We start from the raw sequence: 24,836 nt of genomic DNA on the forward strand, positions 1-24,836 counted from the left end.
GGTGCAGTTCTCCAACTAAACAATGTGAAAAATAATGAAAATAAGGTCCATATAATGGCAGGGATAGCACCTTCCGTTTCGCTGCTTGAGACAAAACAGGAAGTGCAGCCCAGCCCTGTACACCCTGACGCATAATCTGAGTGTTGGAGTCAATAAGTGCTTCAGGCAGGACACCTGCATTCTCCTTGCTTTCTCTTTGAAACACGGTTCGTGATCCTGATTGTAACCATCTACAATGTACATTAGGGAAATGAATATTGCACTGGAACTACAATGTTTGTGTATGGGCAACCAAGGAGGAGATCTGAAACCTCAATGCTATTTATGCTCAGGGACATATAGCGATATATGATTCTATAATTCTAAAAGTACACAGGTACTTAGAATCATATTATTCATCATAGCAGAAGTCATATGCTGGAAGTATAAACCTCCTACTGAAGTGAATCTGTAATTTGCTGTCAGACAATTTCAAACTTAGGTTTTCTAGAAGCATCTTTTAGTTTAAATAATCCAGAATTCTTGGAGAAAGAATGGATTCTCCTGGTGTTTCCCCTTTTTCTACCCCTTAAAAAAAATAATCACACAGATCATTGCTTGTAAAAGGAAAAAATAACATTTACTAACTCAGAATACTTGTTGAAGAGTAAGAGATATAGCAGCTTTGTCGGGGGGGGGGGGCTTAAAATGGTGATCCAGTTAACAAAGACATACTTTGGTCAAGATGATGATGGAGTCTGAGCTTTGGAGCTCAGACAAGTCTGAGTCTGAGCAAGTCTGAGTCTGAGCTTTGGAGCTCAGACAAGCAGATGGTTCTACATTGCTGGATGGATGATGATGAGAGAGCAAAGATGGAGAGGAAGTGCCTATGTCCTCCCCCTGACAGGACACAGTGGGAGTGTCTCTCAGAGTTCTTTACTGGAAACTTACAGGGGAAAACTCGGAGGGCTTCAGCTCCTGTCATGTGCCTCTCTATAAACACGCATTGTTGGTTTGGCTGCATGGTAAATATCTCACACTTCACAGGCATATGGCAGTCTTCTAAGTAGGTGGAGCACACTGCCCACAAGAGAGGCAAGAAAAGTCCACCTTCTCATTCACCTCTTTCCTTGCCCATTCATGCTATCTTTCACCAGGACTTCAGCACCATCTCTCTGGATTCATGGGGAGAGGTAGGCAGGGGCATGTTGGCAGAAGAGGAAGCAGACGGAGGAAGAGGCCTCATGGCATTTTATGTAGTCTTACAAAAATATAAATGCTAGTCTTCACACAATATAGGCAAACATTTCCTGATGTCCCCCTTGTGATCCCAAACAAAAGAACAATGTACTACCTTCCCCGCCCCACATAGGCCCTGTGGAGGGGCAGGCAGTGGCTGCATTTGGCCCCCAGGTCAGCGGTTCCGCACTCCTGGTATAGATTACTAAAGGCCTCCATAGTTTCCCGATTTTCATTCTCCTTTGGCTTCCCTTACTCAGCCAAATGAACAGCTTGGTGATTTTAGAAAGAAATTGTGAAACCATGTTTCTTCAGCAGGTACATTGTGAATCCCCTCGTCTTCAGCAGGTACACTGGGTGAGCACCACTTTGAGGCAATCAAAATTTGGGCTAATGTTAGCTTTCCCACAAGCTTCAATTGGCACAGCTTCCATCAGCCTGCTGAACCAGTCCAGCTGTTCCAGAACCCTGTTGTCGCAATGGCCAGCAAGATGCCTGTGCAAAGCCTCAAAGCAGGACTGGACAGCAACACCAGTTGTCCCCATCCCGTCCCCCCGCTTGTGATTCCCACCAACTGACATCCACAGGAATACTGTCTCCAACACTTGAGGAAGAACATGGCCAAATTGGTTAGTAGGCATTGTTAGCCTTATCCTCCATTATTTTCTTCTAATCCTCAATCAAACACATCCACGTTGCTGCCGAACTTTACTTCTTGAGAGCAAATTCCAGAGTTTAACCATGTGCTATTTCAAACAGTACAGTGGACCCTCGGGTTACGTTACCTTTGGGTAATGTATTTTTTGGGTTGAAGACGTAGCAAACCAAGAAGTGGGTTTGCCACTCAAGCACACGCAGAAGCGCTCTGCGCACCTCACACATGCGCAGAAGTGCTCCATGGCGCTGCACACATGTGGAGAACAGGCGCCTCAGGTTACGAAGATTTCGGGATACGGCCAGGCCTCCGGAACAGATCCCATTCATAACCAGAGGTACCATTGTACTTTCTTCCATCTTTCTCAAAGCTTCCAACATTCACTGTTATTGGCTGCCCACAAATTCTAGTACTGTGAGAAAGGAATAAAAGCTTTTCACTCTCCTGTTGCACTAAAGGCTTCCTGTGAATTGAAAACTGACTAAACCTCAGGTGTGTAGGGAGCTACAAGAATTGCCCCAGTCAAAGGATCTCACTGCTTGAGGTGTAGCATAAGGGTTTGTGCACTCCTCAAGGCACTTTTGGCTCACATTGCTCAGGAATCAGTGGAAATAAACATAAGCACCTTGAATGTGACCTGGCAGCAAATTGGCAACCAGTGCCACTGTCTCAGCAACAGAGTGACACGTAGCCAGTAGCCTGCTGCTATGAGCACTCTGGCTGTTGTGTTCTGCACTAGCTGCAGCTTCTGGACCTGATACAAAGACAGCCCCACTGCATGCTGCCATAATCAAGTCTTGAAGTTACCAGTGCATGAAAGCCATTTCTGAGCTAGGAGAGGAGAGGGGGTTGCGGGCTACCCCCTCCCACACACACGGGGGCTGGCCTTTTGCTCCCACGAGAATAGGGAATCCCCGGGCATGCCTTCGACCCTGCCTGCCAATCGGCGGGCTGGGGAGGCGGGGCCTAGCCTATTTAAGGCCAGGCACGCCCGGGGACCACCCTCTTTCCCCTTTCCAGCTGAGCGGTTTTCCCATCCCACCCACCCTTTAGGCTTAGCTTAGGCTGACGCTTATTATAAATTGCCAGCATAGGCTAAGCTGCTCTGTGCAGGAGGCAGCTACATTGTTGTGATCCCTCCCGCTGCTGGCTACCAGGTCTGCAGCATTACAGGGGAGAATCTATTGCTGTAGCAGGTTTCTGAACGACAGGCTTTTAAAGTGTGGTTATTGGGGGAAATACTTTTAAAAATAATAATATAATAAAGGGGTCTTTGGAAATGCTGAGTACTGCTGACTGCCTTTGAAATTAATTGGTGCAATTAGCAAACACTGTGGCTTATATTGTTATTTCAGGCAGCCATTACTAAGAATGCCAACCGAAGCGCTGGAAAGGGTAAGACACCGGCAAAAGGTCCCAGGAAGGGGAAGGCTATTGCCAAAGGGACCAGCAGCAATGCCTTTTCACAGGTGGTATACATTCCTAGTGTGTTTCAGGAACAGCAGCCCCAACACAGCTCCACCGATGACAGTGCGGGTTCCGGCTTGGAGGAGGAGCACATGGAACCTCAAATTGCTCAGCCAGCGGCCAGTGTGAACCCGGCCAACGTAGAGGTCCAAGGAGGTAAAATAAAGTCCAAGAAGAAGCACACGTCTGCAAAGAAGAAAAGAAGTAAGCAGTCTGAGACGGAAGACTAGTCAGGTACATCATCCTCTGATTCGGATAGCGAGGGCCCCATGGATGGTTACTGGGGTTTTGGTGAAGGTAATCACGGGATCCCTCTTTGGGCAGATGAGAGGAGGGCCAATTCCCATTGTAAGACCTCAATGGGGTACTGGAATGGAAGGATGGGGTGTTGGTCGAGGATGTTAAGGTTTCCACCAATCAGTCCACTACTGGGGAACCATTTGTCCCAGAAGAGGAATAAGATCCTCAACGGGGACTATGTGGACATGTTTACCCTTCTCCCTCCTACTAAGGTAACGGGGAAAGGTGAAAAGAGGCACTCTTTTGGTAAGCAGAGGTATAGGACACCTAGGGTGGAGCGCACCTTTGAGAATTGGTTGGATGGGTACCAGGTTTTCATGGGAGTTGTTTGCATGGCTTATCCTTGGCACTCCATGGATTTGGTTGCTTATTTGGCTCATGTGAGGTGGGCTCACACGCTCGCAGGGAAAAATGCCGCTTTAACATATGATGAGAATTTCCGTAGAAATGCTTCTCTCCTGCCTTCCACCCGATGGGATCTAAGCGATCCTAACTACTGGGGCGAGGACGTCAATCCCTTCATCAAAAAGAAAAACCAGGAATCAGCCAAGGTGGGTAAGACAGAGGCGAAACGGCGCCGGCAGTGCTGGGAGTTCAACAGGGGTGTATGCTCATGACCCTCCTGTAAGTATCTTCATGAATGTGAGTGGTGCTTGGGAAACCACCCCGCCTCTGCATGCTATAAGAATAAACAGCAGCCCTTTCGAGGGGGCAGGGGGTTCTTCCACAACAATAACAGAGGTGCCCCCGAATCCTCCCACCAGGGACCCAGTAACCGCCAGTAACTTGTATCTTGGTTTGGCCTCCTCCCCTATCCGTCTTCAGCCCCTCAAAACCCTGCTAGATCAATATCCCAATCGAAAAGCCGCACAATACCTTTGGAAGGGGTCCTCTATGGGGTTCAGAATCCCCGTGGCTTTCCCCCCTAATACCGGGGACCAACAAATTCAAAAATCAGTTAGGAAAAGGCCCGAGATAGTCAGGAAAAAGATAGAGAAAGAAATCAGTACAGGTAGGGTAGCAGGTCCCTTTGCCGAACCTCCCTTGGAAGGACTTCACCTATCCCCTCAGGGCATTGTAGCAAAAAAGACCCCAGGGGAATTCCACATGATCCACAACCTCTCTTACCCAAGGGGAGGCTCGGTCAATGACGCGATCCCTCAGGAACTTTGTACAGTGAAATACGCCTCCTTTGACCAAGCAGTTAAAATGATTCACAGATTCGGGCAAGGGGCACTTCTAGCCAAATGTGACATTGAGTCGGCATTCCGTCTTCTTCCCGTCCATCCAGCTGACTTCCGTTGGTTGGGCTTTAGATTTGAGGGGGGCGTATTTCATTGACAAAGCAATGCCTATGGGCTGCTCCATGGCTTGCTCAGCCTTTGAGTTGTTCAGTGCGTTTCTTGATTGGGCCCTACGCTTTAGGACAGGGTCATTGGGCGTATCGCGTAACCTGGATGACTTTATTTTGGTGGCAGATAACAGGCAACGATGCTCCGCCCTCTTGGAGGCTTTCACAGCCCTGGCAGGGGAGCTGGGGGTGCCACTGGCCGCCGAGAAAACGGAGGGTCCAGCCACTTCCTTGGTCTATCTAGGCATTGAGTTAGACACCGTGGCCCAAACGTCTAGGTTGCCCCTGGAAAAACTGTTCGCTCTTAAGGCACTGATACAACAGCTATTGCCCCTAAAGAAGGTTACCCTAAGGCAAATTCAATCCCTGCTAGGTCACCTAAATTCCGCTTGTAGGGTAGTGGTGCCGGGTCGACCCGTTTGCGGCCGCCTGGCCAGATTGTCGGCAGGTCTCAGGGCACCACAGCATAGGGTGCGCCTCTCCAAAGAAGTCAAGGCAGATTTGGGAGTCTGGCTACAATTCCTCGACAAGTACAACGGTATATCCGTGTGGCAAGATTCCATGGCACTCAATGCTGACTTCCAAGTCCAGTCAGATGCGACAGGGTCCTTGGGTTTTGGAGTTTATTTCAGGGGGCAGTGGTGTGCCCAAAAGTGGCCTGCAGACTGGCAGGGCCAGCCCATTACTCAGGACCTTACATTCTTGGAATTTTTCCCTATTGTAGTGGCAGTACATCTTTGGGCAGAGCAGTTCCGCAATCATAGGGTTTGTTTCAACACAGATAACTAGGCAGTAGTAGCGGTTCTTTCCAGACAGTCTGCGTGATCCACCAGGGTGGGAAACTTGTTATGGTCCTTCGTCCTCCTGTGTCTTGAGCAGAATATATATTTTTCAGCCAAATTCGAACCTGGCATTAATAATGACATCGCGGATGCTCTGTCTCGCTTTCAGATGGAGCGCTTCCGCTCATTAGCGCCAGATGTGGAAAAATCATCGATGCCTTTCCCGGAGCATCTCTGGAGTCTTGGGAGGAAGAAGTGATGAAGGAAGTATTCGGTGCAGTTGCCCCTTCCACAATGAGATCATACAATAAAGTGTGGGCTGACTTCCTAAAGTTCTGCAATAGAATACCCAGCACGAGCCAGAACTTCATTCCCTCAATGAGGGAGGTCCTCCGCTACTTAGCCCACCTGAAGGAGCTGGGCAGGGCACCAAAGACTCTCAATATTCAGTCCGCAGGGATGTCATATTTTTGTAAAACCTTTTTCGCCACCGACCCATGCGCTGAATTTATAGTGCGCAAGACTTTAGAGGGTTGGGGCCGGCTCCAGCCCCCCAGCTCTGACAAGAGGAGGCCCATAACTTATGATATTCTGACCCAGATTCACAAAAAATTACGTGCAATATGCTGGTCAAAATATGAAGCTCGCCTATTCTCTGCCGCTTATTCCATAGCCTTCTTTGGTGCCCTGTGCATAGGGGAGGTAGTTTGTCAGGGAGGGGTTGCCCACTGCCAGAGTGGCATCCTCTTAAGTGATCTGACCCTATCAAGGAACGACCTAATCGTTCAAGTAAGGAGCTCTAAGACGGACCAACAGGGTAGGGGGGTCCTCATCCGGTTACCAGCTGCACAAGGTACTGGTCCCTGCCCGGTTAGGGATACAAGGCGTTTCCTCTACTTAAGACCCAATAGCCCCGGCCCCTTTTTGATTCACGTGGATAGATCACTCTTGGCTAGACACCAGTTTACACGGGTGATGCGCATGGCTTTGGCAGCATGCGGTCTGCCCGCGGCCGAATTTGCGGCTCACTCTTTTCGGATTGGGGCCGCTACCACTGCTGTGCACCTCGGGCTCTCAACAGAGAGGATAAAGGACCTGGGCCGGTGGAAATCTAATGCATACAGAGCTCACGTAAGAAAGAATCTATGACTAGCAGTTGTACTCCTGACCTTGGTTTTTCTGTCTATTTGCTTTTCAGAATTCAGGAAGGTGCGCATTTGGTTGGTGGGCCACAGCATTGTGTATTGGGCCAAGAATCGTGCCATGAGTACCGGGTTGGGGCAAAACTTGAACTTACCTGCAAATGTTGAGCTGGCGTGGATAGTGCGAAGAGGGATGCGCTGGAGCAAATTCAAGCCAGCCGTGATGGCGAGAGCCGCCTCTGAGGGCCCACCTGATGCCCTGGTTATCCAGTTGGGGGAAAACGACCTAGCGTACCACAAAGCTATTGACTTGAGATGGAACATTTTTGACGATTTTGCTGACCTGATGGCGGTTTACCCAAACATTACTATCTTGTGGTCCTCATTGCTCGAGAGGAGGACATGGAGGGATTGTTTGAGCCCGGTTGGAATCAATAAAGCAAGAAAGGGCTTGCAGCGGGCTGTGGAGCGTAGAGTGGCGGCTCTGGGCGGGTGCATCATTGGCCACCCAAGCATCCAGTACAGCAATGAGGCCCTCTGCAGATGGGATGGCGTGCATCTGTCAGATGCTGGAAACGATATTTGGTTGGGGGACAACATAGCAGGGATTAGGAATTGGTTACAGGTTTGAAGGTATTGGCGGCGAGCTTTGCTCGAGTGGCGGTTAGGCATTGGCAGGGGTTGATTGTTATGCAAATGAATGGGGGGAAGGAAGCGCCCTCACCTTCCCCCAATGAAAAGCGTAGTCCGGTAGAGGTCTCCGGGGGGCGTTGCCTTGTCCAAAACCTAGGGAGGTAAGGGCCTCCGGCACACCCCCGAGCAGTGACACCCATGGGATCCTAGTAGGCGTACTTCAACAGCTTGTGGATAACCCTTCCCGGTCTCCATGCCGGGTAGTCGATAGGAGCCAATGCCTAAGGCCAATACCTTTCAATTCTGTAATCAATAAAAGTTGTGGCCTTTTTATGCCCATTAACCTTAAATAATGTGTCCAGTGTCTTCATTTCACATGGGGGATTGGGCCTTGCCATGCAACCACTGTGTCCAGGTTGCCAAGCAATTGACCTATCTCCAAGACCCAAGGCCTCCAGTTTTTCACGGTTCAAGCTCAGTTTGTTGGCTGTCATGCACCATGGCATCCAAGCACGAATCCAGAGTTTCACTCCAAAACTCCAGTTGACTCTTCCCAACAGCTTCATATTGATGTTCAAGAGCCACTGCATACCCTCCAACATTCCTCAGATGAAAACATGGACATTTCTCACTCCCCAACAACTGACACTCCCCCCATTTTTGTCCCCCACCCCATGCCCCCCCACAGCATTTTCTATCAGAAGAATGGGAAGTTCCACAACCACATCACGAACAGGACACAGCATGTATATCCTCCACTGACCTGAGAATACCCCATAATCCCCGTTTTATTTTATTTCATGTTTGGTACATTTACGAAAGAAAAGCATGCACCAATAAATAAATTTTAGAAAGGGGCAACATTAGACACAAACATAAAAGATTTTTGGGGTAGAAGCGAAATCTAGACTCTTTGCACTCCCCCCTCCATGCCACCCAAGGAGGTCTTGCCCTCTGCTTGCTCCTCAGATGCAATGAATTATGTGGGGAAGAGCCTCAGTTTTATCAGCCTCTCCTGCTTTACCTTTGCCATCTCTGCATATTCTAAGGCTTTCACCATCCATTCTTCCTTTCGGGGTATTCTCACAACTTTCCACCTCTGAGCATAAAGAAAAGATCCCTTGCCACTGTAGCTGCATACATAAACAGAGTTTGGAATTTTGCTGATCAATATCGCCTGCCAGAAGGGTTCTGGACTCTTGGAAAAGTCAGTCTGATTTTTGATTTTTTAAAAAATCATTATATAACATGTCCAAAAAGACCTTACCCTCCTTGCAGGTCCACCCCATGTGACAGAATGACCCCTTGCAATATTTACATTTCCAAAACTTATTAAGTACATTCTTATACATTTGAGCTAACCTCTTTGTGTTGAATGGTTGATTTAAATATTAAGGTTCCTTATTGTTTTACAAGATGTGTATCTCTTTAAAGGCCAGAGTAAATATCATGACCTAGTTTTATAGCTGTGAAACAGTATAGCAGATGCTGTTAAGTTGTGTTAATTAAGCTGTGTCAGCAATTGGATATAGTATACAGTAGTACCTCTGGTTAAGAACTTAATTTGTTCCGGAGGTCCGTTCTTAACCTGAAACTGTTCTTAACCTGAGGTACCACTTTAGCTAATGGGGCCTCCCGCTTCCACCGAGCCACTGCCACCTGATTTTTGTTCTCATCCTGAAGCAAAGTTCTTAACCCAAGGTACTATTTCTGAGTTAGCAGAGCCTGTAACCTGAAGCATCTGTAACCCGAGGTACCACTGTACTAACATTGCACCAAGAAAACTCTCCCAGGACATCTGTGGTGCTGCCACTCTCCATCTCTCATTGTCCAAATGCCAAATCCACATCATTCACAATGTCTTTGAGTTTCATCAGCATCACAAGAGAAACCAAAGCAAAGGACGTGGAGCTGTGCTTGTGTATATCCAGTAAAATATAGTCCCTTAAATCTGCAATCTCCTCTGGACACAGACCTGCAACCCCAACCCCACCTGCTCTTAACTCTGTTGTTGTTTAGTCGTGTCCGACTCTTCATGACCCCCTGGACCAGAGCACACCAAGCACTCCGGTCACCCACTGCCTCCCACAGTTTGGTCAAATTCATGTTAATAGCTTCGAGAACACTGTCCAACAATCTCGTCTTCTGTCGTACCCTTCTCCTGCCCTCAATCTATCCCAGCATCAGGGTCTATTCCAGGGAGTCTTCTCTTCTCATGAGGTGGCCAAAGTGTTGGAGTCCCAGCTTCAGAATCTGTCCTTCGAGTGAGCACTCCGGGCTGATTTCTTCAGAACGGATAGGTTTGATCTTTTTGCAGTCCATGGGACTCTCTTAACTCTAATCAACTTATTTTAAAGAGCAAGTGGACCAATTCCTTACCCCAAACAAGTGCATTTAATGGGATGGAGGGGATGCAGGTCACTGTGCATTTTATTACTGTACCACAAAGAAAACTGTGGAGAGACATTTGTCCCCCTTTCAAAAAAGTTCATACTGTCAGGGAAACCGCCTTGGCTTCCAGAAGCCTAATCCAATTTCAGTGCTGTAACCTGATGGGACCCGTTTCCCCACATCCAGGGTTGAGAAATTGAGACTGGAACAGATTAGGAGGGACGTGTCCTTGGAAGGGGGAAGAGATTTAATTGGTTTTCAACACTGTGCTTTATATTATGGTATAGCATAATTAGAATTCTAGCAATTTATGACACTGTCCTGAATCCATTGTTCCTGGGTGCTGGCAAAGTACTCCTTGCAATCCTCTATAAATTCCTCCAGCTAAGCCTCTTCATGCATCAGTTCCTTGCTTGGCCCAGTGCTGTTCTCGAACTCCTTCCTGCCTCTTCAGCTCTCTAGAATGATGAAGATACTCCTGATCTCCTGCCTCCTCTTGGCCCTGCTTCCTCCAGGTGAGCAGAACCACAGCCGCTGTGCTGTTCATCATGATTCCAGGAAGGAACGAAGCGGGGGGGTTTTGTTGCCAATATTCAATTTTTATTTAACCAAATGTGTACAGAGAGCTGTGGCATCCCCAAGTACATTGGGGGAACAAGAAAGGCAGTAGTTCACTCTTCAATAAACCAGAATACTGGCTCATATTTAAAGCAAAGCGTAAGTTTCTTGCATTTGTAGAAATTTATGATAGGAGACAATGTATAGGCACTATTCTTCTCATATTTTGGAAGGGAATTACCCGGCCCCCCATGCAAACAATATGTTACCCGAATCTCTGAGTGGAGTCAGATGCCAGGGGTACCAGATGTGCTTACCAGAGTCTGTCATGTTTGCTGGTGTTGATGGGAGTTGTAGTACAACAACTTCGGGAGGGTTAAAGGTTTCCCCACACCTTCTCTACTGGTCCTCTCCCTCAGACTGCAGGAGCCATCTTGGACAGTCATTCTCTGGTCTATGCAAGACCCACCCCCATTCAGAGTTTAAGAACTACAGAGGGAATATATATAGAAAGCATTATGTAGCTGAACAATGGTCCATCTAGTCTAACCTCTTGTTCTTGCCATGGGTCCTATGGGAAGCCCGTAAGAAAGATCTGAGTGCAACAGCTCCCTCTCTGCGGTTTCCAGTAACTAGTATTCAGACAAATAGTGCCTCCAATGTCCCAGAAAAAAAATATATCAATTGAGGATGGTAACCATGTATTTATCTAGTCCGCTTTTGAAGCTATCCAAGTCGATGGCCTTTGCTGCCTCTCATAAGATGAAGTTTGGAGTAGAAAGTGTTGTGTTCATGTACCTTGACGCAGACCTATTCCTCCTACACAGTTACTAATGTTTTCCAAATCCATTTCCCCCCTGTCTGCAGTGGCATCTCTGATATGTGAGTCTTGTTTTGGTCAAGGAAGATATTGCAGAAATACCACCACTGAGGAGTGTGACGATTCCAGTGACCAGTCCTGCTTGTCTGCCACTGCAGTAGGCAAACTGTGTAAGTGAGAAGAACTTTCATCCTCTTTGATCACCAAAACGCAAACCCCCTGACTCTCTTTCGAAGGCCATATCTTAGCCACAATCCACGGAACATGACTTTTCATAAAGTGGTGTTCTAGGTTCTGCATTGCCTGTAGGAGCAGGGAAGAAATTGGTCAGTTCATATTTAAAGGTGCATTTACTCAATTGGCAGAGCAAAACAAAGCCATCCTTCAGAATCTGCCCTTATCCCATTTTTGCAATTCAGTTGTCCAGCCATGTAATCAATAGAGAAATGCACACACTAGGGTAAAGTGTACATAGAATAACGTACAACAGCTTTTGTAGTTGGAGTGAGTCTGTCAGGTTCCCATCTCCCAGGCCAAGTGAAAAATGACCTGCAAGGGAGTTTGCTAGTTTGCCAGGATTCACAGCCAATATGGTCAACAAACATCCCCCCACCCCCATGGGGGAAACCATGACGACTTAAATCAGTATGACCCTGCAGATAGGGCCTAAGAGTAAAAATTACATTCACACTAAATGTTGATGGGGGAGGGAGTTGGAAACTGATATGAAAATGTGGAGAAATGAACTTAAAATAAGAAACCAAGAGAAACTAACACTGACATAATAATAATAATAATAATAATAATAATAATAATAATAATAATTTATTATTTGTACACCGCCCATCTGACTGGCTTTCCCCAGCCACTCTGGGCGGCTTCCATAGAAACCAAAAATACACTAAAATATCACACGTTACAAACTTCCCTGAACCGGGCTGACATATTGCCCCTTCCTAATTGCCTGTGGTACATGCTCCCTTTATGAGCTCCATCACCGAGTCTCATTGGTCCAGTTACAGGGTGGATTTGATTTCAATTACTAGTCAGTAAGACTTGATTTAATTTATTTATTTTTACAGAAAGACTCATTCTTGCTGGTATAATCTTAATATTTACAATGAGATGAAGGTTTCCTTTTTCGAATAATAAATTTTCAGAGTAGTTTTTACAGTTATATCAAGAATTACTGATTTGGTAATACTATTAGAAATACATTGACAGATATTATGAATTTTTTGTGAGGTTTAATAAATTAACTGTTTATATTTGGACAATTTTCTGCTGTACTTGGAAGGGAAAAATAATAATTTAATTATTAACAATTTAAACAATTTATTTAACTAAAACAATAACATTACAGCATATATATCCATGTTTGTTAACTGATGTGGTTAAATGGTTTTTTTAAGAAATACATTGGAGGGAGTTATAGCACACATAATAATAATAATAATAATAATAATAATAATAATAATAATAATAATAATAATAATTTATTATTTGTACCCCGCCCATCTGGTTGGGTTTCCCCAGCCACTCTGGGCGGCTTCCAACAAAGATGAAAGATACACTAAAATGTCACATATTAAAAACTTCCCTGAAAAATTTAAAACAAATCCTTATTTCCTGATGAGGATAGCCTTTGGACTATAATGTAACTTAAATAGAAAACTATCTTTAGAAAGATTTTTCTACCAAAAGCAATTTTTTAAAAAAATACAAATTAAATTTTAAAGATTCTGATTTAAATTTTAAAATCTGATTATTTTGATATTTTTTTAAAAAAATTGATTTTAATCCACCCTGTCCAGTTACCTGGGCAGCCACAAAACTTATTTCATTGATGAATTCCTTCCCATGAAACCTCCTGAACTGGTCCCATTCAATAAGGAGAAGGGTGGTAGAAACCTATGGACAGGCAAAGGTTTTCCATTCCTGACTCACATTCAACAAATAGATAAATAAAACTGGAAAAATCTCTTTCTGCTCCAAGCAGGTCCTGCTCAAGACAATTGGATACCTGAGGCAGACCATGAAATGTTCCCCACCCCGCAGACCCGGAAGAAAGGGTGACTGAAGATAAGGCCTGGGCGATTTATTGATATATCACCCCAGGACCGGTATGAAGGGCAGACCGTGATGACAGATTCACTCAGCAGTAAATCGGTGGGGGAAACCCTGCCTATCCTGAGTCCCTCTGCCTCCAGCACCCAGCACGCTAAGGAAAAACAAAACAAGCAGCAGCCTGGAGGCAGAGGGACTCAGGAGGGGTGGCAGTTTCATTAAAGATATATCGCTGAGTGAAATCACCATTGTGTTCTGTCTCTCATACCGGCAGTGGGAGAAACAAGCTGCATGATGAGGCTTATGAAGGTTATTCCTCCCTCCCTCCTTAAACTGCTTGGGTTAAGAGCACATTGCTGCCCTTGCCTCAGCCAAGCAGTTATGCGGAAACCCCAAATGAGCCAGTAGTGGGGCAGAGGCTCAGTTAAAGTGCTCCTCCTCCCCAGCTGCAAGAGCCTGGGTGGAGTGCAGGCTCTGGCCAGAGACAGCCTTGGCTGCCACCTGGCTGCCTTTTTCAGCACAGGAGGAAAGACGGAAGCCACTCTGCCAGTCAAAGGCAGCCAAGCAGTGCAGGCAGCCCTGCAAGGCACAGGTAGGGTGGCTTTGCAGCCTGCCCTTTGCGAATGACCACCCCACAAGGAAAGAGGCAGTGTGCCTGCATGGGCACCAGCGAGGCGGAGGGAGCCTCAGAAAGAAGCTCCGAGGTGGTATTTGATGCGGGTGGCGCTGTTATTTAAACCACAGAGCCTAGGGACTTGCTGATCATAATGTCAGTGGTTCGAATCCCCGCGATGGGGTGAGCTCCCGTTGCTCGGTCCCTGCTCCTGCCAACCTAGCAGTTCGAAAGCACGTCAAAGTACAAGTAGATGGGGTGGCTCAGCTGGGGGAGAGGAACTGACGAGGAGGTGGCAGATCTTGCCTCCAAGGATCACACCACAGCTTCAAAGGCAGCAGCATCAGGCAATGCTTTTCTTGGTGGTCAGATCCCCTGCCCCTCTGGATGCTGCCGCATAAGGTGATCGTCAATCCTTGCCTCATGGGTGGACCAGCCCTATCTCCAGGTCTAGTTGTTTCCTATTCCAATTCTTTCTTTTATAGCACTTTTGGGGTCAAAATTGGTTCTCAAGTCCTGCATCGATACAGAGTTGTGTGAGGAAAACTATTCCAGTGTCTCCATAAGCTCAGCCCTGTACCTCCACAGCAAGTCAACCTGCTGCAATACAGATATGTGCAACAGCGGACCTCCTGAAAGTAAGTATCATCATTAGGAAAGCTGGTCCCATAAAACTCAAGTAATGAGAGATGTCAAAGAAAGACAAACAAGCAGCTTTTATTGTAAACACTATAACAACACTAGGACAAAGAATTCTGGGAGTGGTAGTTTCTTAAGGGTGCTGAGGGTTAATTGGAAAACCCCTATTCCCCTCACAGAGCTATGGATTAGCAAACAAACCCCCCACAATAGCTCTTATTAGCTGGCATTTTTTCTTAGGTGAAATCATGATTTTACCAAAACTAAGCACATGTTGTCCCAGAAGTGTTTTTTAAGGATAAAACCACTAAGAGCTTTCTTTCTCTTTCCCGCTCTTGGGAAGAGGGCCATTTTGTAGAATTTTATCATCATTTGTGTGCATCTGTGGCTACCATTTTGTCTCTCAGAATGCCCCCCAGTGGTGCTCAGTGCTAAGCCCAATTGCTTAAAGTGATATCCCTGTGCTTGAAATGTTTGCTGTGAATGTGGCCCCTGTCAGAAATCTCTTGCACCATGCATTAATGTAGCCCTGAATGTATGAAGCATGGCTGAAGTGCTGGAAGGTAGTAGGCATCCATCTTGGAAGGAATACAATTCCCACCCCTCACATACAGCAAGTTGTGGTTTGCATCTGCAAAAGAAATACATTGACTAATTGCAATGTTGGTGTGGTGATTGTTCTCCAGCGCCTGAGAGTGAGACGAGGGAGCCCAATGGGCTGAAGTGCCCGAGTTGCATCAACATCTTTTCAGATGAGTGTGAGAGCAATAAGACGGTCAGCTGCAGAAATGAGGAGGATCAATGCTTCTACCTTACGGCTAGCTTGGACTTCGGTGAGTCTTGTATGATGGAGTGCAGCTAATGCCCCATCTGTACTGCACATTTAAAGCATAGATTTTGTTAAATAAAAATACATCTTTAAATTTCCACTTTAAATTGGGGTGGGGGTAGGATGGAGACCCACAGGCCCAGGGGCCAAAGGCATTCCTCTAGGACTCTCTCTCTCTCTGGCCTTTGGGATCCTCCTTAGCTACACCTCCTTTCCCTAGGCCACACCCCTCACAAGCCCCACTTCATACCCTACCTGTATGCTTTGGCCTGGCTGGATTGTTGCCCCTGAATCTTGGTTACCTGGAGGGAGAACAGAAAGGGGGGTTTGAATGTATCTAGAAAATGGCCTGCCGTGTAAAGGTGAATTTTACATATGTTTCCATTGGCATGTGGACCTCCCAGAAGGTCACCTAGACTGGAAAAAGGCTCTTGGTCTGAGAAAAGTTGCCCACCCTTCTGTTTGAGGGAGTGGAATTTGGATTCCAAAAATATGTGTGTGTGTGTTTCCCAACAGGGGGAAGCAACATCCTGGGCGCTGTCCGAGGCTGTGCAACAGCTAGTGTGTGTGACTACATTGATGGGTTGCAAGAGACTGATGTTGGATCATTGGGATTTGAGATCATTCAAACAGAGTGCACTGACGCAATGGGCGATGATGACACAGAAAACCCCACCGTTTTGACTAGGGGTTGAAGAAGGGGTGGTCTCAGCCTGAGGGCTCCCAGGCTTTCTTTCTAGAAGTCTAAAAGCTCCTCCTCAAAGACAGGCTGTATTTGACTTTTATGCACAAATGAGGTCATTGAATCATGCCCAAAATAAATATATATGGCAAATCATGTATGTTGTATCATTTTACCAAAAGGAACATTTGTTGGGGAAAATAATAGTGCTTGGAAATGGCAGATAGCTTTGGCAGCGGGCAGGGATGACTTTCAAGTCCAATTTGAATCAATAATTAGTCGACTTTGGGTGGTGCATCCCATTTCTCCACTTAAGGTAAAATGGGGAGGAAAAAGAAATGGAAGGAACATAAAGTCCCTACCTGAGAAGAATGGCAGACTTTGGGCTGCCTTGCTGTCAAGAGTGGTCTATCCCATTTCGCCACTAGAGGTAAAATGGGGAGTGCCACAGCAGATGTGCTGCGCAACCCCCACCAAAGCTAATACTTCAGGAATTCTTTAAGACTCAGTCAATGAGTGCAGCATATTTTCTTCTGCAAAACCATGTAAATAATCTAAGGTATTTACTTTAAAGTTTGTTGTGGCCTGTCCCTCTTGTACAAATTCAGATACTTTTTAAAGTATCGTTTTGAAATTCCTGGGGGAGATTAATCAATGACAGCCCTATACTGGGACACATTTCAGTCATGTAACAGCTCAGACTGAATGTTGAGGCAGACGATTTGGCCTCACAGTTAGAGAGAGCCAGCAAGCTTTGCCTCCATTTTTTAGGGGCACTCGGGTTTCTCCTGGTTCCACAAAAGTTTGAGTTAATTCTTTCTTAGTAAAAACACAATTTTCACAGAGTGTCAGGCCTGATGAATACAACAGCTCATTTCCTGTGGGTTTTACTCCATGAAATCAGTTACCAAGATGAAAGATTAACAAACACCTCACATCTGCCCAAGTCTCCTCTCCAGGGCTTTTTCCATGACTGAGACTGTGTGCAACGGATCTCACCTCTACTCTTTTCATGCCCCTCCTGGGTTTTTTGAAATCACTTAGTCATAAGCCTCTAGTTTTTCATGGGTCAAGCTCAGTTTATAGGCTGTTATGCACCATGGCATCCAGGCACCAATCCAGAGTTTGTGTTACGGAGTTTCTAGATACAGAGAGTTTCTAGAGTTGGGTATCTTCAACATATGGAAGACACTTCACTCCAGAACTCCAAATGACTGTTCCCAACACCTTCATATTGATGTTCAATAGCCACTGCATACCCTCCAGCATTCCTCAGATGAAAATAGGGACATTTCTCACTCCCCACAACTGACACTCCCACCATTTTTGTCCCCCCATGCCCACATACAGCATCTTCTGTCAGAAGAATGGCAAGTTCCACAATCACATCATGCACAGGACACAGCACGTACAGCCTCCACTGACCAGAGAAAACCTCATAATCCCAATTTTATTTTATTTCATGCTTTGGTACATTTACAAAAAGAAAAGCATGCATTAATAAATAATTTTTAGAAGGTGGCAACATTAGACAAACACAAACACACATACACACACACACACAGTGGTACCTCGGGTTACACATGCTTCAGGTTACATACGCTTCAGGTTAAAGAATCTGCTAACCCATAAATATTACCTCGGTTTAAGAACTTTGCTTCAGGATGAGAACAGCAGCAGCAGAATGCTCCATTAGCTAAAGTGATGCTTCAGGTTAAGAACAGTTCCAAGTTAAGAACGGACCTCCGGAACGAATTAAGTACGTAACCAGAGGTACCACTGTGGGGGGGGAGGGGGAATCTAGAATCATAGAATTGGAAGAGACCACAAGGGCCATCGAGTCCAACCCCCTGTCAAGCAGGAAACACCATCAGAGCACTCCTGACATATGGTTGTCAAGCCTCTGCTTAAAGACCTCCAAAGAAGGAGACTCCACCACACTCCTTGGCAGCAAATTCCACTGTCAAACCGCTCTTACTGTCAGGAAGTTCTTCCTAATGTTAGGTGGAATCTTCTTTCTTGTAGTTTGGATCCATTGCTCCGTGTCCGCTTCTCTGGAGCAGCAGAAAACAACCTCTCTCCCTCCTCTATGTGACATCCTTTTATATATTTGAACATGGCTATCATATCACCCCTTAACCTCCTCTTCTCCAGGCTAAACATGCCCAGCTCCCTTAGCCGTTCCTCATAAGGCATCGTTTCCAGGCCTTTGACCATTTTGGTTGCCCTCCTCTGGACATGTTCCAGTTTGTCAGTGTCCTTCTTGAACTGTGGTGCCCAGAACTGGACACACTACTCCAGGTGAGGTCTGACCAGAGCAGAATACAGTGGCACTATTACTTCCCTTGATCTAGATGCTATACTCCTATTGATGCAGCCCAGAATTGCATTGGCTTTTTTAGCTGCCGCGTCACACTGTTGGTTCATGTCAAGTTTGTGGTCAACCAAGACTCCTAGATCCTTTTCACATGTACTGCTCTCAAGCCAGGTGTCACCCATCTTGTATTTGTGCCTCTCATTTTTTTTGCCCAAGTGCAATACTTTACATTTCTCCCTGTTACAATTCATCTTGTTTGTTTTGGCCCAGTTCTCTAATCTGTCAAGGTCGTTTTGAAGTGTGATCCTGTCCTCTGGGGTGTTAGCCACCCCTCCCAGTTTGGTGTCATCTGCAAATTTGATCAGGATGCCCTTGAGTCCATCATCCAAGTCGTTGATAAAGATGTTGAATAAGACTGGGTCCAAGACAGAACCCTGTGGCACCCCACTAGTCACTCTTCTCCAGGATGAAGAGGAACCGTTGATGAGCACCCTTTGGGTTCGGTCAGTCAGCCAGTTACAAATCCACTGAGTAGTAGCATAGTCAAGACCGCATTTTACTAGCTTCTTTACAAGAATATCATGGGGCACCTTGTCAAATGCCTTGCTGAAATCAAGGTAGGCTACATCCACTGCATTCCCTTCATCTACCAGGCTTGTAATTCTGTCAAAAAATGAGATCAGGTCAGTCTGACATGACTTATTTTTCAGAAATCCATGCTGACTATTGGTGATCACAGCATTCCTTTCTAGGTGCTCACAGACTGTTTGCTTAATGATCTGCTCCAGAATCTTCCCTGGTATTGATGTCAGACTGACTGGGCGGTAATTATTTGGGTCCTCTCTTTCCCCCTTTTTGAAAATAGGGACAACATTTGCCCTCCTCCAGTCTACCACAACTTCGCCTGTTCTCCAGGAATTCTCAAAGATGACTGCCAGTTCACATCTGCCAGTTCTTTTAATACTCTTGGATGCAGTTCATCTGGCCCTGGAGACTTGAATACATCTAAACTCACCAAGTATTCTTGTACTATCTCCTTAGTTATTCTGGGCTGTGTTTCCTATGCTGAATCATTTGCTCCAAATTCTTCAGGTCGGGCATTGTTTTCTTTATCGGAGAAGACTGAGGCAAAGAAGGCATTGAGGAGTTCAGCCCTTTCTGTGTCCCCTGTTTGCATTTCACCATCTTCTCCTCTGAGTGACCCCACTGTTTCTTTGTTCTTTCTTTTGCTACGAACATACCCATAAAAGCCTTTTTTGTTGCTTTTAACCTCTCTAGCAAGCCTGAGTTCATTCTGTGCTTTAGCTTTTCTGACTTTGTGTCTACACGTGCTGGCTATTTGTTTGAATTCCTCTTTGGTGGTTTCCCCCACACCAACCTGAGCCCCCCCACACACAAGCACAACATGATGGTATGACATCACGTCAGGCCATCACCTGCTGCCCTTCAAGTAGAAATGTGTATTGATGCTCGGAAAAGTTGTATTTATTAGATATTATCCTCCCTTCCTCACGTTTGTAAGTTCGGCAGAGTGTATCCCCTTGCTGCTTAAAAAGTCTTTCCTCCCCTCCCCACTTAAAACAATAATCACACAAATTCTTGCTTGCCATAGGTAAATATAACATATACTCATTCAGAATACTTGTTGAAGAGTAACTGATACAGCAGCTTTGTCCAGAGGCTTAAAATGGTGATCCAGTTACAAAGACATACTTTGGTCAAGCTGATGGTGGAGTCTGAGCTTTGGAGCTCAGACAAGCAAATGGTTCTACATTGCTGGAAGAATGATGATGAGAGAGCAAAAAGGAAAAGGAAGTGCCCACACCCTCAACAAATGGGGCACAGTGGGAGTGTCTTTCAGAGTTCCTTCTAGGAACCATACAGGAAGAAACTCACAGGGCTTCAGCTCCGGTCATGTGCCTATCTAGCAAAAATGCATTGTTGGTTTGGCTGCATGGTTCATATCCCACACTTCACAGACGGATGGCAGTCCCCTCAAAAGGCGGAGCACATCACCCACAGGAGAGGCAAGGAAGGTTCGCCTTGTCATTCACCTCTCACCTTGTGCACTTTCACCATGGGGGCCAGTAGGCAGGGGCATGTTGGCAGAAGAGGAAGCAGACAGAGGAAGTGTCATGGGATTTTATGTAGTTCTACACAAAATGTTAATGCTAGTCTTCACACAATATATGCAAACATTTTCGGAGGTCCCTCTTGTGACCCCAAGCCGAGAAACAATGTACCACCTGCACTCACACACACACACACACCATACAGGAAGAAACTCACAGGGCTTCAGCTCCTGTCATTTGCCTATCTAGCAAACATGCATTGTTGGTTTCGCTGCATGGTAAATATCCCACACTTCACAGGCGGCTGGCAGTCCCCTCACAGAGCAGAGCACATAGTCCACAGGAGAGGCAAGGGAAGTCCGCCTTCTCATTCACCTCTCACCATGCCCAGTCACGCTACCTTTCACCAGGACTTCAGCGGCAACTCTATATTTCCATGGGGTCAAGAAAGCAGCGGCATGTTGACAGAAGAGGAAGCAGAGGGAGGAAGAGGCCCCGTGGCATTTTATGTAGTCAAAATATAAATGCTAGTCTTCATACAATATATGCAAACATTTTCTGATGTCCCCCTTGTGATCCCAAACAGGGATGTACTACCTTCCACCCCCCCATAGGCCCTGTGGAGGGGCATGTAGTGGCTGCATTTGGCCCCCAGGTCAGTGATTCCCCACTCCTGGTATAGATTAGTCAAGGCCTCCATAGTTTCCCGTTTTTCTCTCTCCTTTGGCTTCCCTTACTCAGACAAATGAACAGCTTGGTGATTTTAGAAAGAAATTGTGAAACCATGTTTCTTCAGCAGAAGTGCTCCGCAGCACCGCATGCATGTGCAGAAAGGGGGCCTCAGGTTATGAAGATTTGGGGATATGGCCAGGCCTCTGGAAAAGATCCCATTTGTAACCACTGTACTTTCTTCCATCTTTCTCAAATCTTCAGGCATTCACTGCCATTGCCTGCCCCCAAATTCTAGTGTTATAAGAAAGGAATAACAGCTTTTCTCTGTCCTGTTGCACTAATGGCTTCCTGTGAATTGAAGGATGACTAAAACCCAGATGTGTATGGAGCTACTGTAGCACCCTGCTTGTGGTTAACGCTTAGCTGGAATGAAATATTCAATGCAGCAATAGAGAAATTAAAATAATATATTTGTCAGACAAATAAATGAGAGACACAGTGGTATATGGTTACCAAAGCTCTCCCCATTCCAGCCCTGATGGTCAGCACTTATATTTCTTCAGCCCAGCCCCCTTGCTCCTCCTTTGGCTGCCTCTGTCCAATCAGCCTGGTTGAAATTCCTATTGGCTGTTTGCTAGAACCAATCATAAAAGATACAACCATTTCCTATTACCTTTTATGGGAGACAAAGAGCTATATTTCCTTCTATCTATAAATCGCAAACAAGTAGCCATATATCTTACATTTGCCTCAACAAGGCACCTTAATTACCAGATCACCTCTTCCCCTTCTTGCCCTTTTGCCCTCCAAAACAGATGGTTAATGGTTTTAAATTTTTATCTTAAACAGAGGTCAGAGATCTTGGGTTCACATTCTCACACACCATCAATGAAAGATCTCCTTCTTTGGAGGTCTTTAAGCAGAGGCTTGACAACCATATGTCAGGAGTGCTCTGATGGTGTTTCCTGCTTGGCAGGGGGTTGGACTCGATGGCCCTTGTGGTCTCTTCCAACTCTATGATTCTATGATTCTATGAAATAAGAATCTAACATAAGAATCTAACATTTCTTACTTTCTAAATCCTTTGCATAATTACATTTAAGCCAATATATTTCATACATAACATATATAGATTTTTAGAAGCAAAGGCCTTTTCTAAGTAAAAGGGAACTTAGTAAAAACACTTTCCAAAAGCAACCCCCCTTTCCTGGCCAGCTGCTTTTCCCATTAGCTCTTGCCCTTTAACCTTATGAAAATGTGGCTAAAGTCTCTAATGGGAGACACATGGTATTATATTTTGTTAAACAATGAATCCTACTATTTACCAACTCTTAATTAGTGCTTTTGCAGCTTGATTGTATTCTGTAGGGTCAGTAACCTAATAACCTTTGGTCTCAGCCTGTAATTCCCTTTTTACAACTTTGAGAATTTTGGCTCCTGCTATAAATCAGGGGCCCCTTGTCCAGGAGGATAAACATCTGCCAAAAGTCTTTTAGACAGCTGTTCTTCTGCCTGGCATTAAAACATCTTTAAGCTCATTTTTAAATACAGGCCTTGATCAGATGCCTCACTACAAGAATTGCCCCATCAAAGAAACCTCACTGCTTGAGGTGTAGCATAAGGGTTTGCACACTCCTCAAGGCCCTTTGGGCTCACATTGCTCAGGGAATCTGTGGAAATAGACATATGCACCTTCAATGTGACCTGGCAGCAAATTGGCAACCAGTGCCAATTTCTCAGCAACAGAGTGACATGTGGCCAGTAGCCTGCTGCATACTGCCAATGTCAAGTCTTTAGGTTACCAGTGCATGAACCCCTGTGTCCAGGCTGCCAAGCAATTGACCTATCTCCAAGACCCAGAAATCACTTAGTCATAAGCCTCTAGTTTTTCATGGGTCAAGCTCAGTTTATAGGCTGTTATGCACCATGGCATCCAGGCACCAATCCAGAGTTTGTGTTATGGAGTTTCTAGATACAGAGAGTTTCTAGAGTTGGGTATCTTCAACATATGGAAGACACTTCACTCCAGAACTCCAAATGACTGTTCCCAACACCTTCATATTGATGTTCAATAGCCACTGCATACCCTCCAGCATTCCTCAGATGAAAATAGGGACATTTCTCACTCCCCACAACTGACACTCCCACCATTTTTGTCCCCCCATGCCCACATACAGCATCTTCTGTCAGAAGAATGGCAAGTTCCACAACCACATCATGCACAGGACACAGCACGTACAGCCTCCACTGACCAGAGAAAACCTCATAATCCCAATTTTATTTTATTTCATGCTTTGGTACATTTACAAAAAGAAAAGCATGCATTAATAAATAATTTTTAGAAGGTGGCAACATTAGACAAACACAAACACACATACACACACACACACAGTGGTACCTCGGGTTACACATGCTTCAGGTTACATACGCTTCAGGTTAAAGAATCTGCTAACCCATAAATATTACCTCGGTTTAAGAACTTTGCTTCAGGATGAGAACAGCAGCAGCAGAATGCTCCATAGCTAAAGTGATGCTTCAGGTTAAGAACAGTTCCAAGTTAAGAACGGACCTCCGGAACGAATTAAGTACGTAACCAGAGGTACCACTGTGGGGGGGGAGGGGGAATCTAGACTCCTTTCACCCCCCCTCCATGCCGTCCAGGGAGGCTTTGCCCTCTGCCTACCCCTCAGATCCAATGCATTACGTGGGGAAGGGCCTCAGTTGTAGTAGCCTCTCCTCCTTTACCTTTGCCATCTCTGCTAATAATAATAATAATAATAATAATAATAATAATAATAATAATAATAATAGAATCATAGAATTGGAAGAGACCACAAGGGCCATCGAGTCCAACCCCCTGCCAAGCAGGAAACACCATCAGAGCACTCCTGACATATGGTTGTCAAGCCTCTGCTTAAAGACCTCCAAAGAAGGAGACTCCACCACACTCCTTGGCAGCAAATTCCACTGTCAAACCGCTCTTACTGTCAGGAAGTTCTTCCTAATGTTTAGGTGGAATCTTCTTTCTTGTAGTTTGGATCCATTGCTCCGTGTCCGCTTCTCTGGAGCAGCAGAAAACAACCTCTCTCCCTCCTCTATGTGACATCCTTTTATATATTTGAACATGGCTATCATATCACCCCTTAACCTCCTCTTCTCCAGGCTAAACATGCCCAGCTCCCTTAGCCGTTCCTCATAAGGCATCGTTTCCAGGCCTTTGACCATTTTGGTTGCCCTCCTCTGGACATGTTCCAGTTTGTCAGTGTCCTTCTTGAACTGTGGTGCCCAGAACTGGACACACTACTCCAGGTGAGGTCTGACCAGAGCAGAATACAGTGGCACTATTACTTCCCTTGATCTAGATGCTATACTCCTATTGATGCAGCCCAGAATTGCATTGGCTTTTTTAGCTGCCGCGTCACACTGTTGGTTCATGTCAAGTTTGTGGTCAACCAAGACTCCTAGATCCTTTTCACATGTACTGCTCTCAAGCCAGGTGTCACCCATCTTGTATTTGTGCCTCTCATTTTTTTTGCCCAAGTGCAATACTTTACATTTCTCCCTGTTACAATTCATCTTGTTTGTTTTGGCCCAGTTCTCTAATCTGTCAAGGTCGTTTTGAAGTGTG

General features: G+C 45.7%; 2 protein-coding genes across 3 annotated transcripts; both read left to right on the top strand.

Annotated features, from left to right (window-relative positions):
- Positions 1 to 3,996: 3,996 nt before the first annotated feature.
- Positions 3,997 to 7,612, top strand: LOC309376522 (uncharacterized protein). 2 transcript variants are annotated; one of them, XM_081922922.1, is made up of 2 exons: positions 3,997 to 6,626; positions 6,972 to 7,612. In XM_081922922.1, exons 1-2 carry the CDS (start codon positions 6,032 to 6,034, stop codon positions 7,544 to 7,546), a joined length of 1,170 nt encoding a protein of 389 aa, XP_081779048.1. In that variant the 5' UTR covers positions 3,997 to 6,031; the 3' UTR covers positions 7,547 to 7,612. The 2 variants fall into 2 exon arrangements, with proteins under 2 accessions (XP_081779048.1, XP_081779049.1); XM_081922923.1 differs by having other exon boundaries at positions 3,997 to 6,590.
- Positions 7,613 to 10,275: 2,663 nt separating this feature from the next.
- On the top strand, positions 10,276 to 15,756 carry LOC309375873 (phospholipase A2 inhibitor NAI-like; the record flags this gene model as incomplete). Its single annotated transcript, XM_081921791.1, has 5 exons — positions 10,276 to 10,454; positions 11,365 to 11,487; positions 14,483 to 14,635; positions 15,323 to 15,469; positions 15,686 to 15,756. The coding sequence occupies exons 1-5, from the start codon at positions 10,403 to 10,405 to the stop codon at positions 15,754 to 15,756; spliced, it is 546 nt and encodes a 181-aa protein (XP_081777917.1). The 5' UTR covers positions 10,276 to 10,402.
- Between the last annotated feature and the right edge of the window lie 9,080 nt (positions 15,757 to 24,836).

This window comes from Podarcis melisellensis (genome assembly GCF_964234715.1).
Source record: "Podarcis melisellensis genome assembly, chromosome: 8".
Lineage (NCBI taxonomy): Eukaryota > Metazoa > Chordata > Lepidosauria > Squamata > Lacertidae > Podarcis > Podarcis melisellensis.

Bases quoted from the DNA above. Each gene is read 5' to 3' on its own strand.
- LOC309376522 (XM_081922922.1), top strand. From the start codon at position 6,032: ATGAAGGAAGTATTCGGTGCAGTTGCCCCTTCCACAATGAGATCATAC. The intron at 6,627-6,971 runs GTACTGGTCCCT...TTTGCTTTTCAG, and splicing joins CCGGTTACCAGCTGCACAAG to AATTCAGGAAGGTGCGCATT.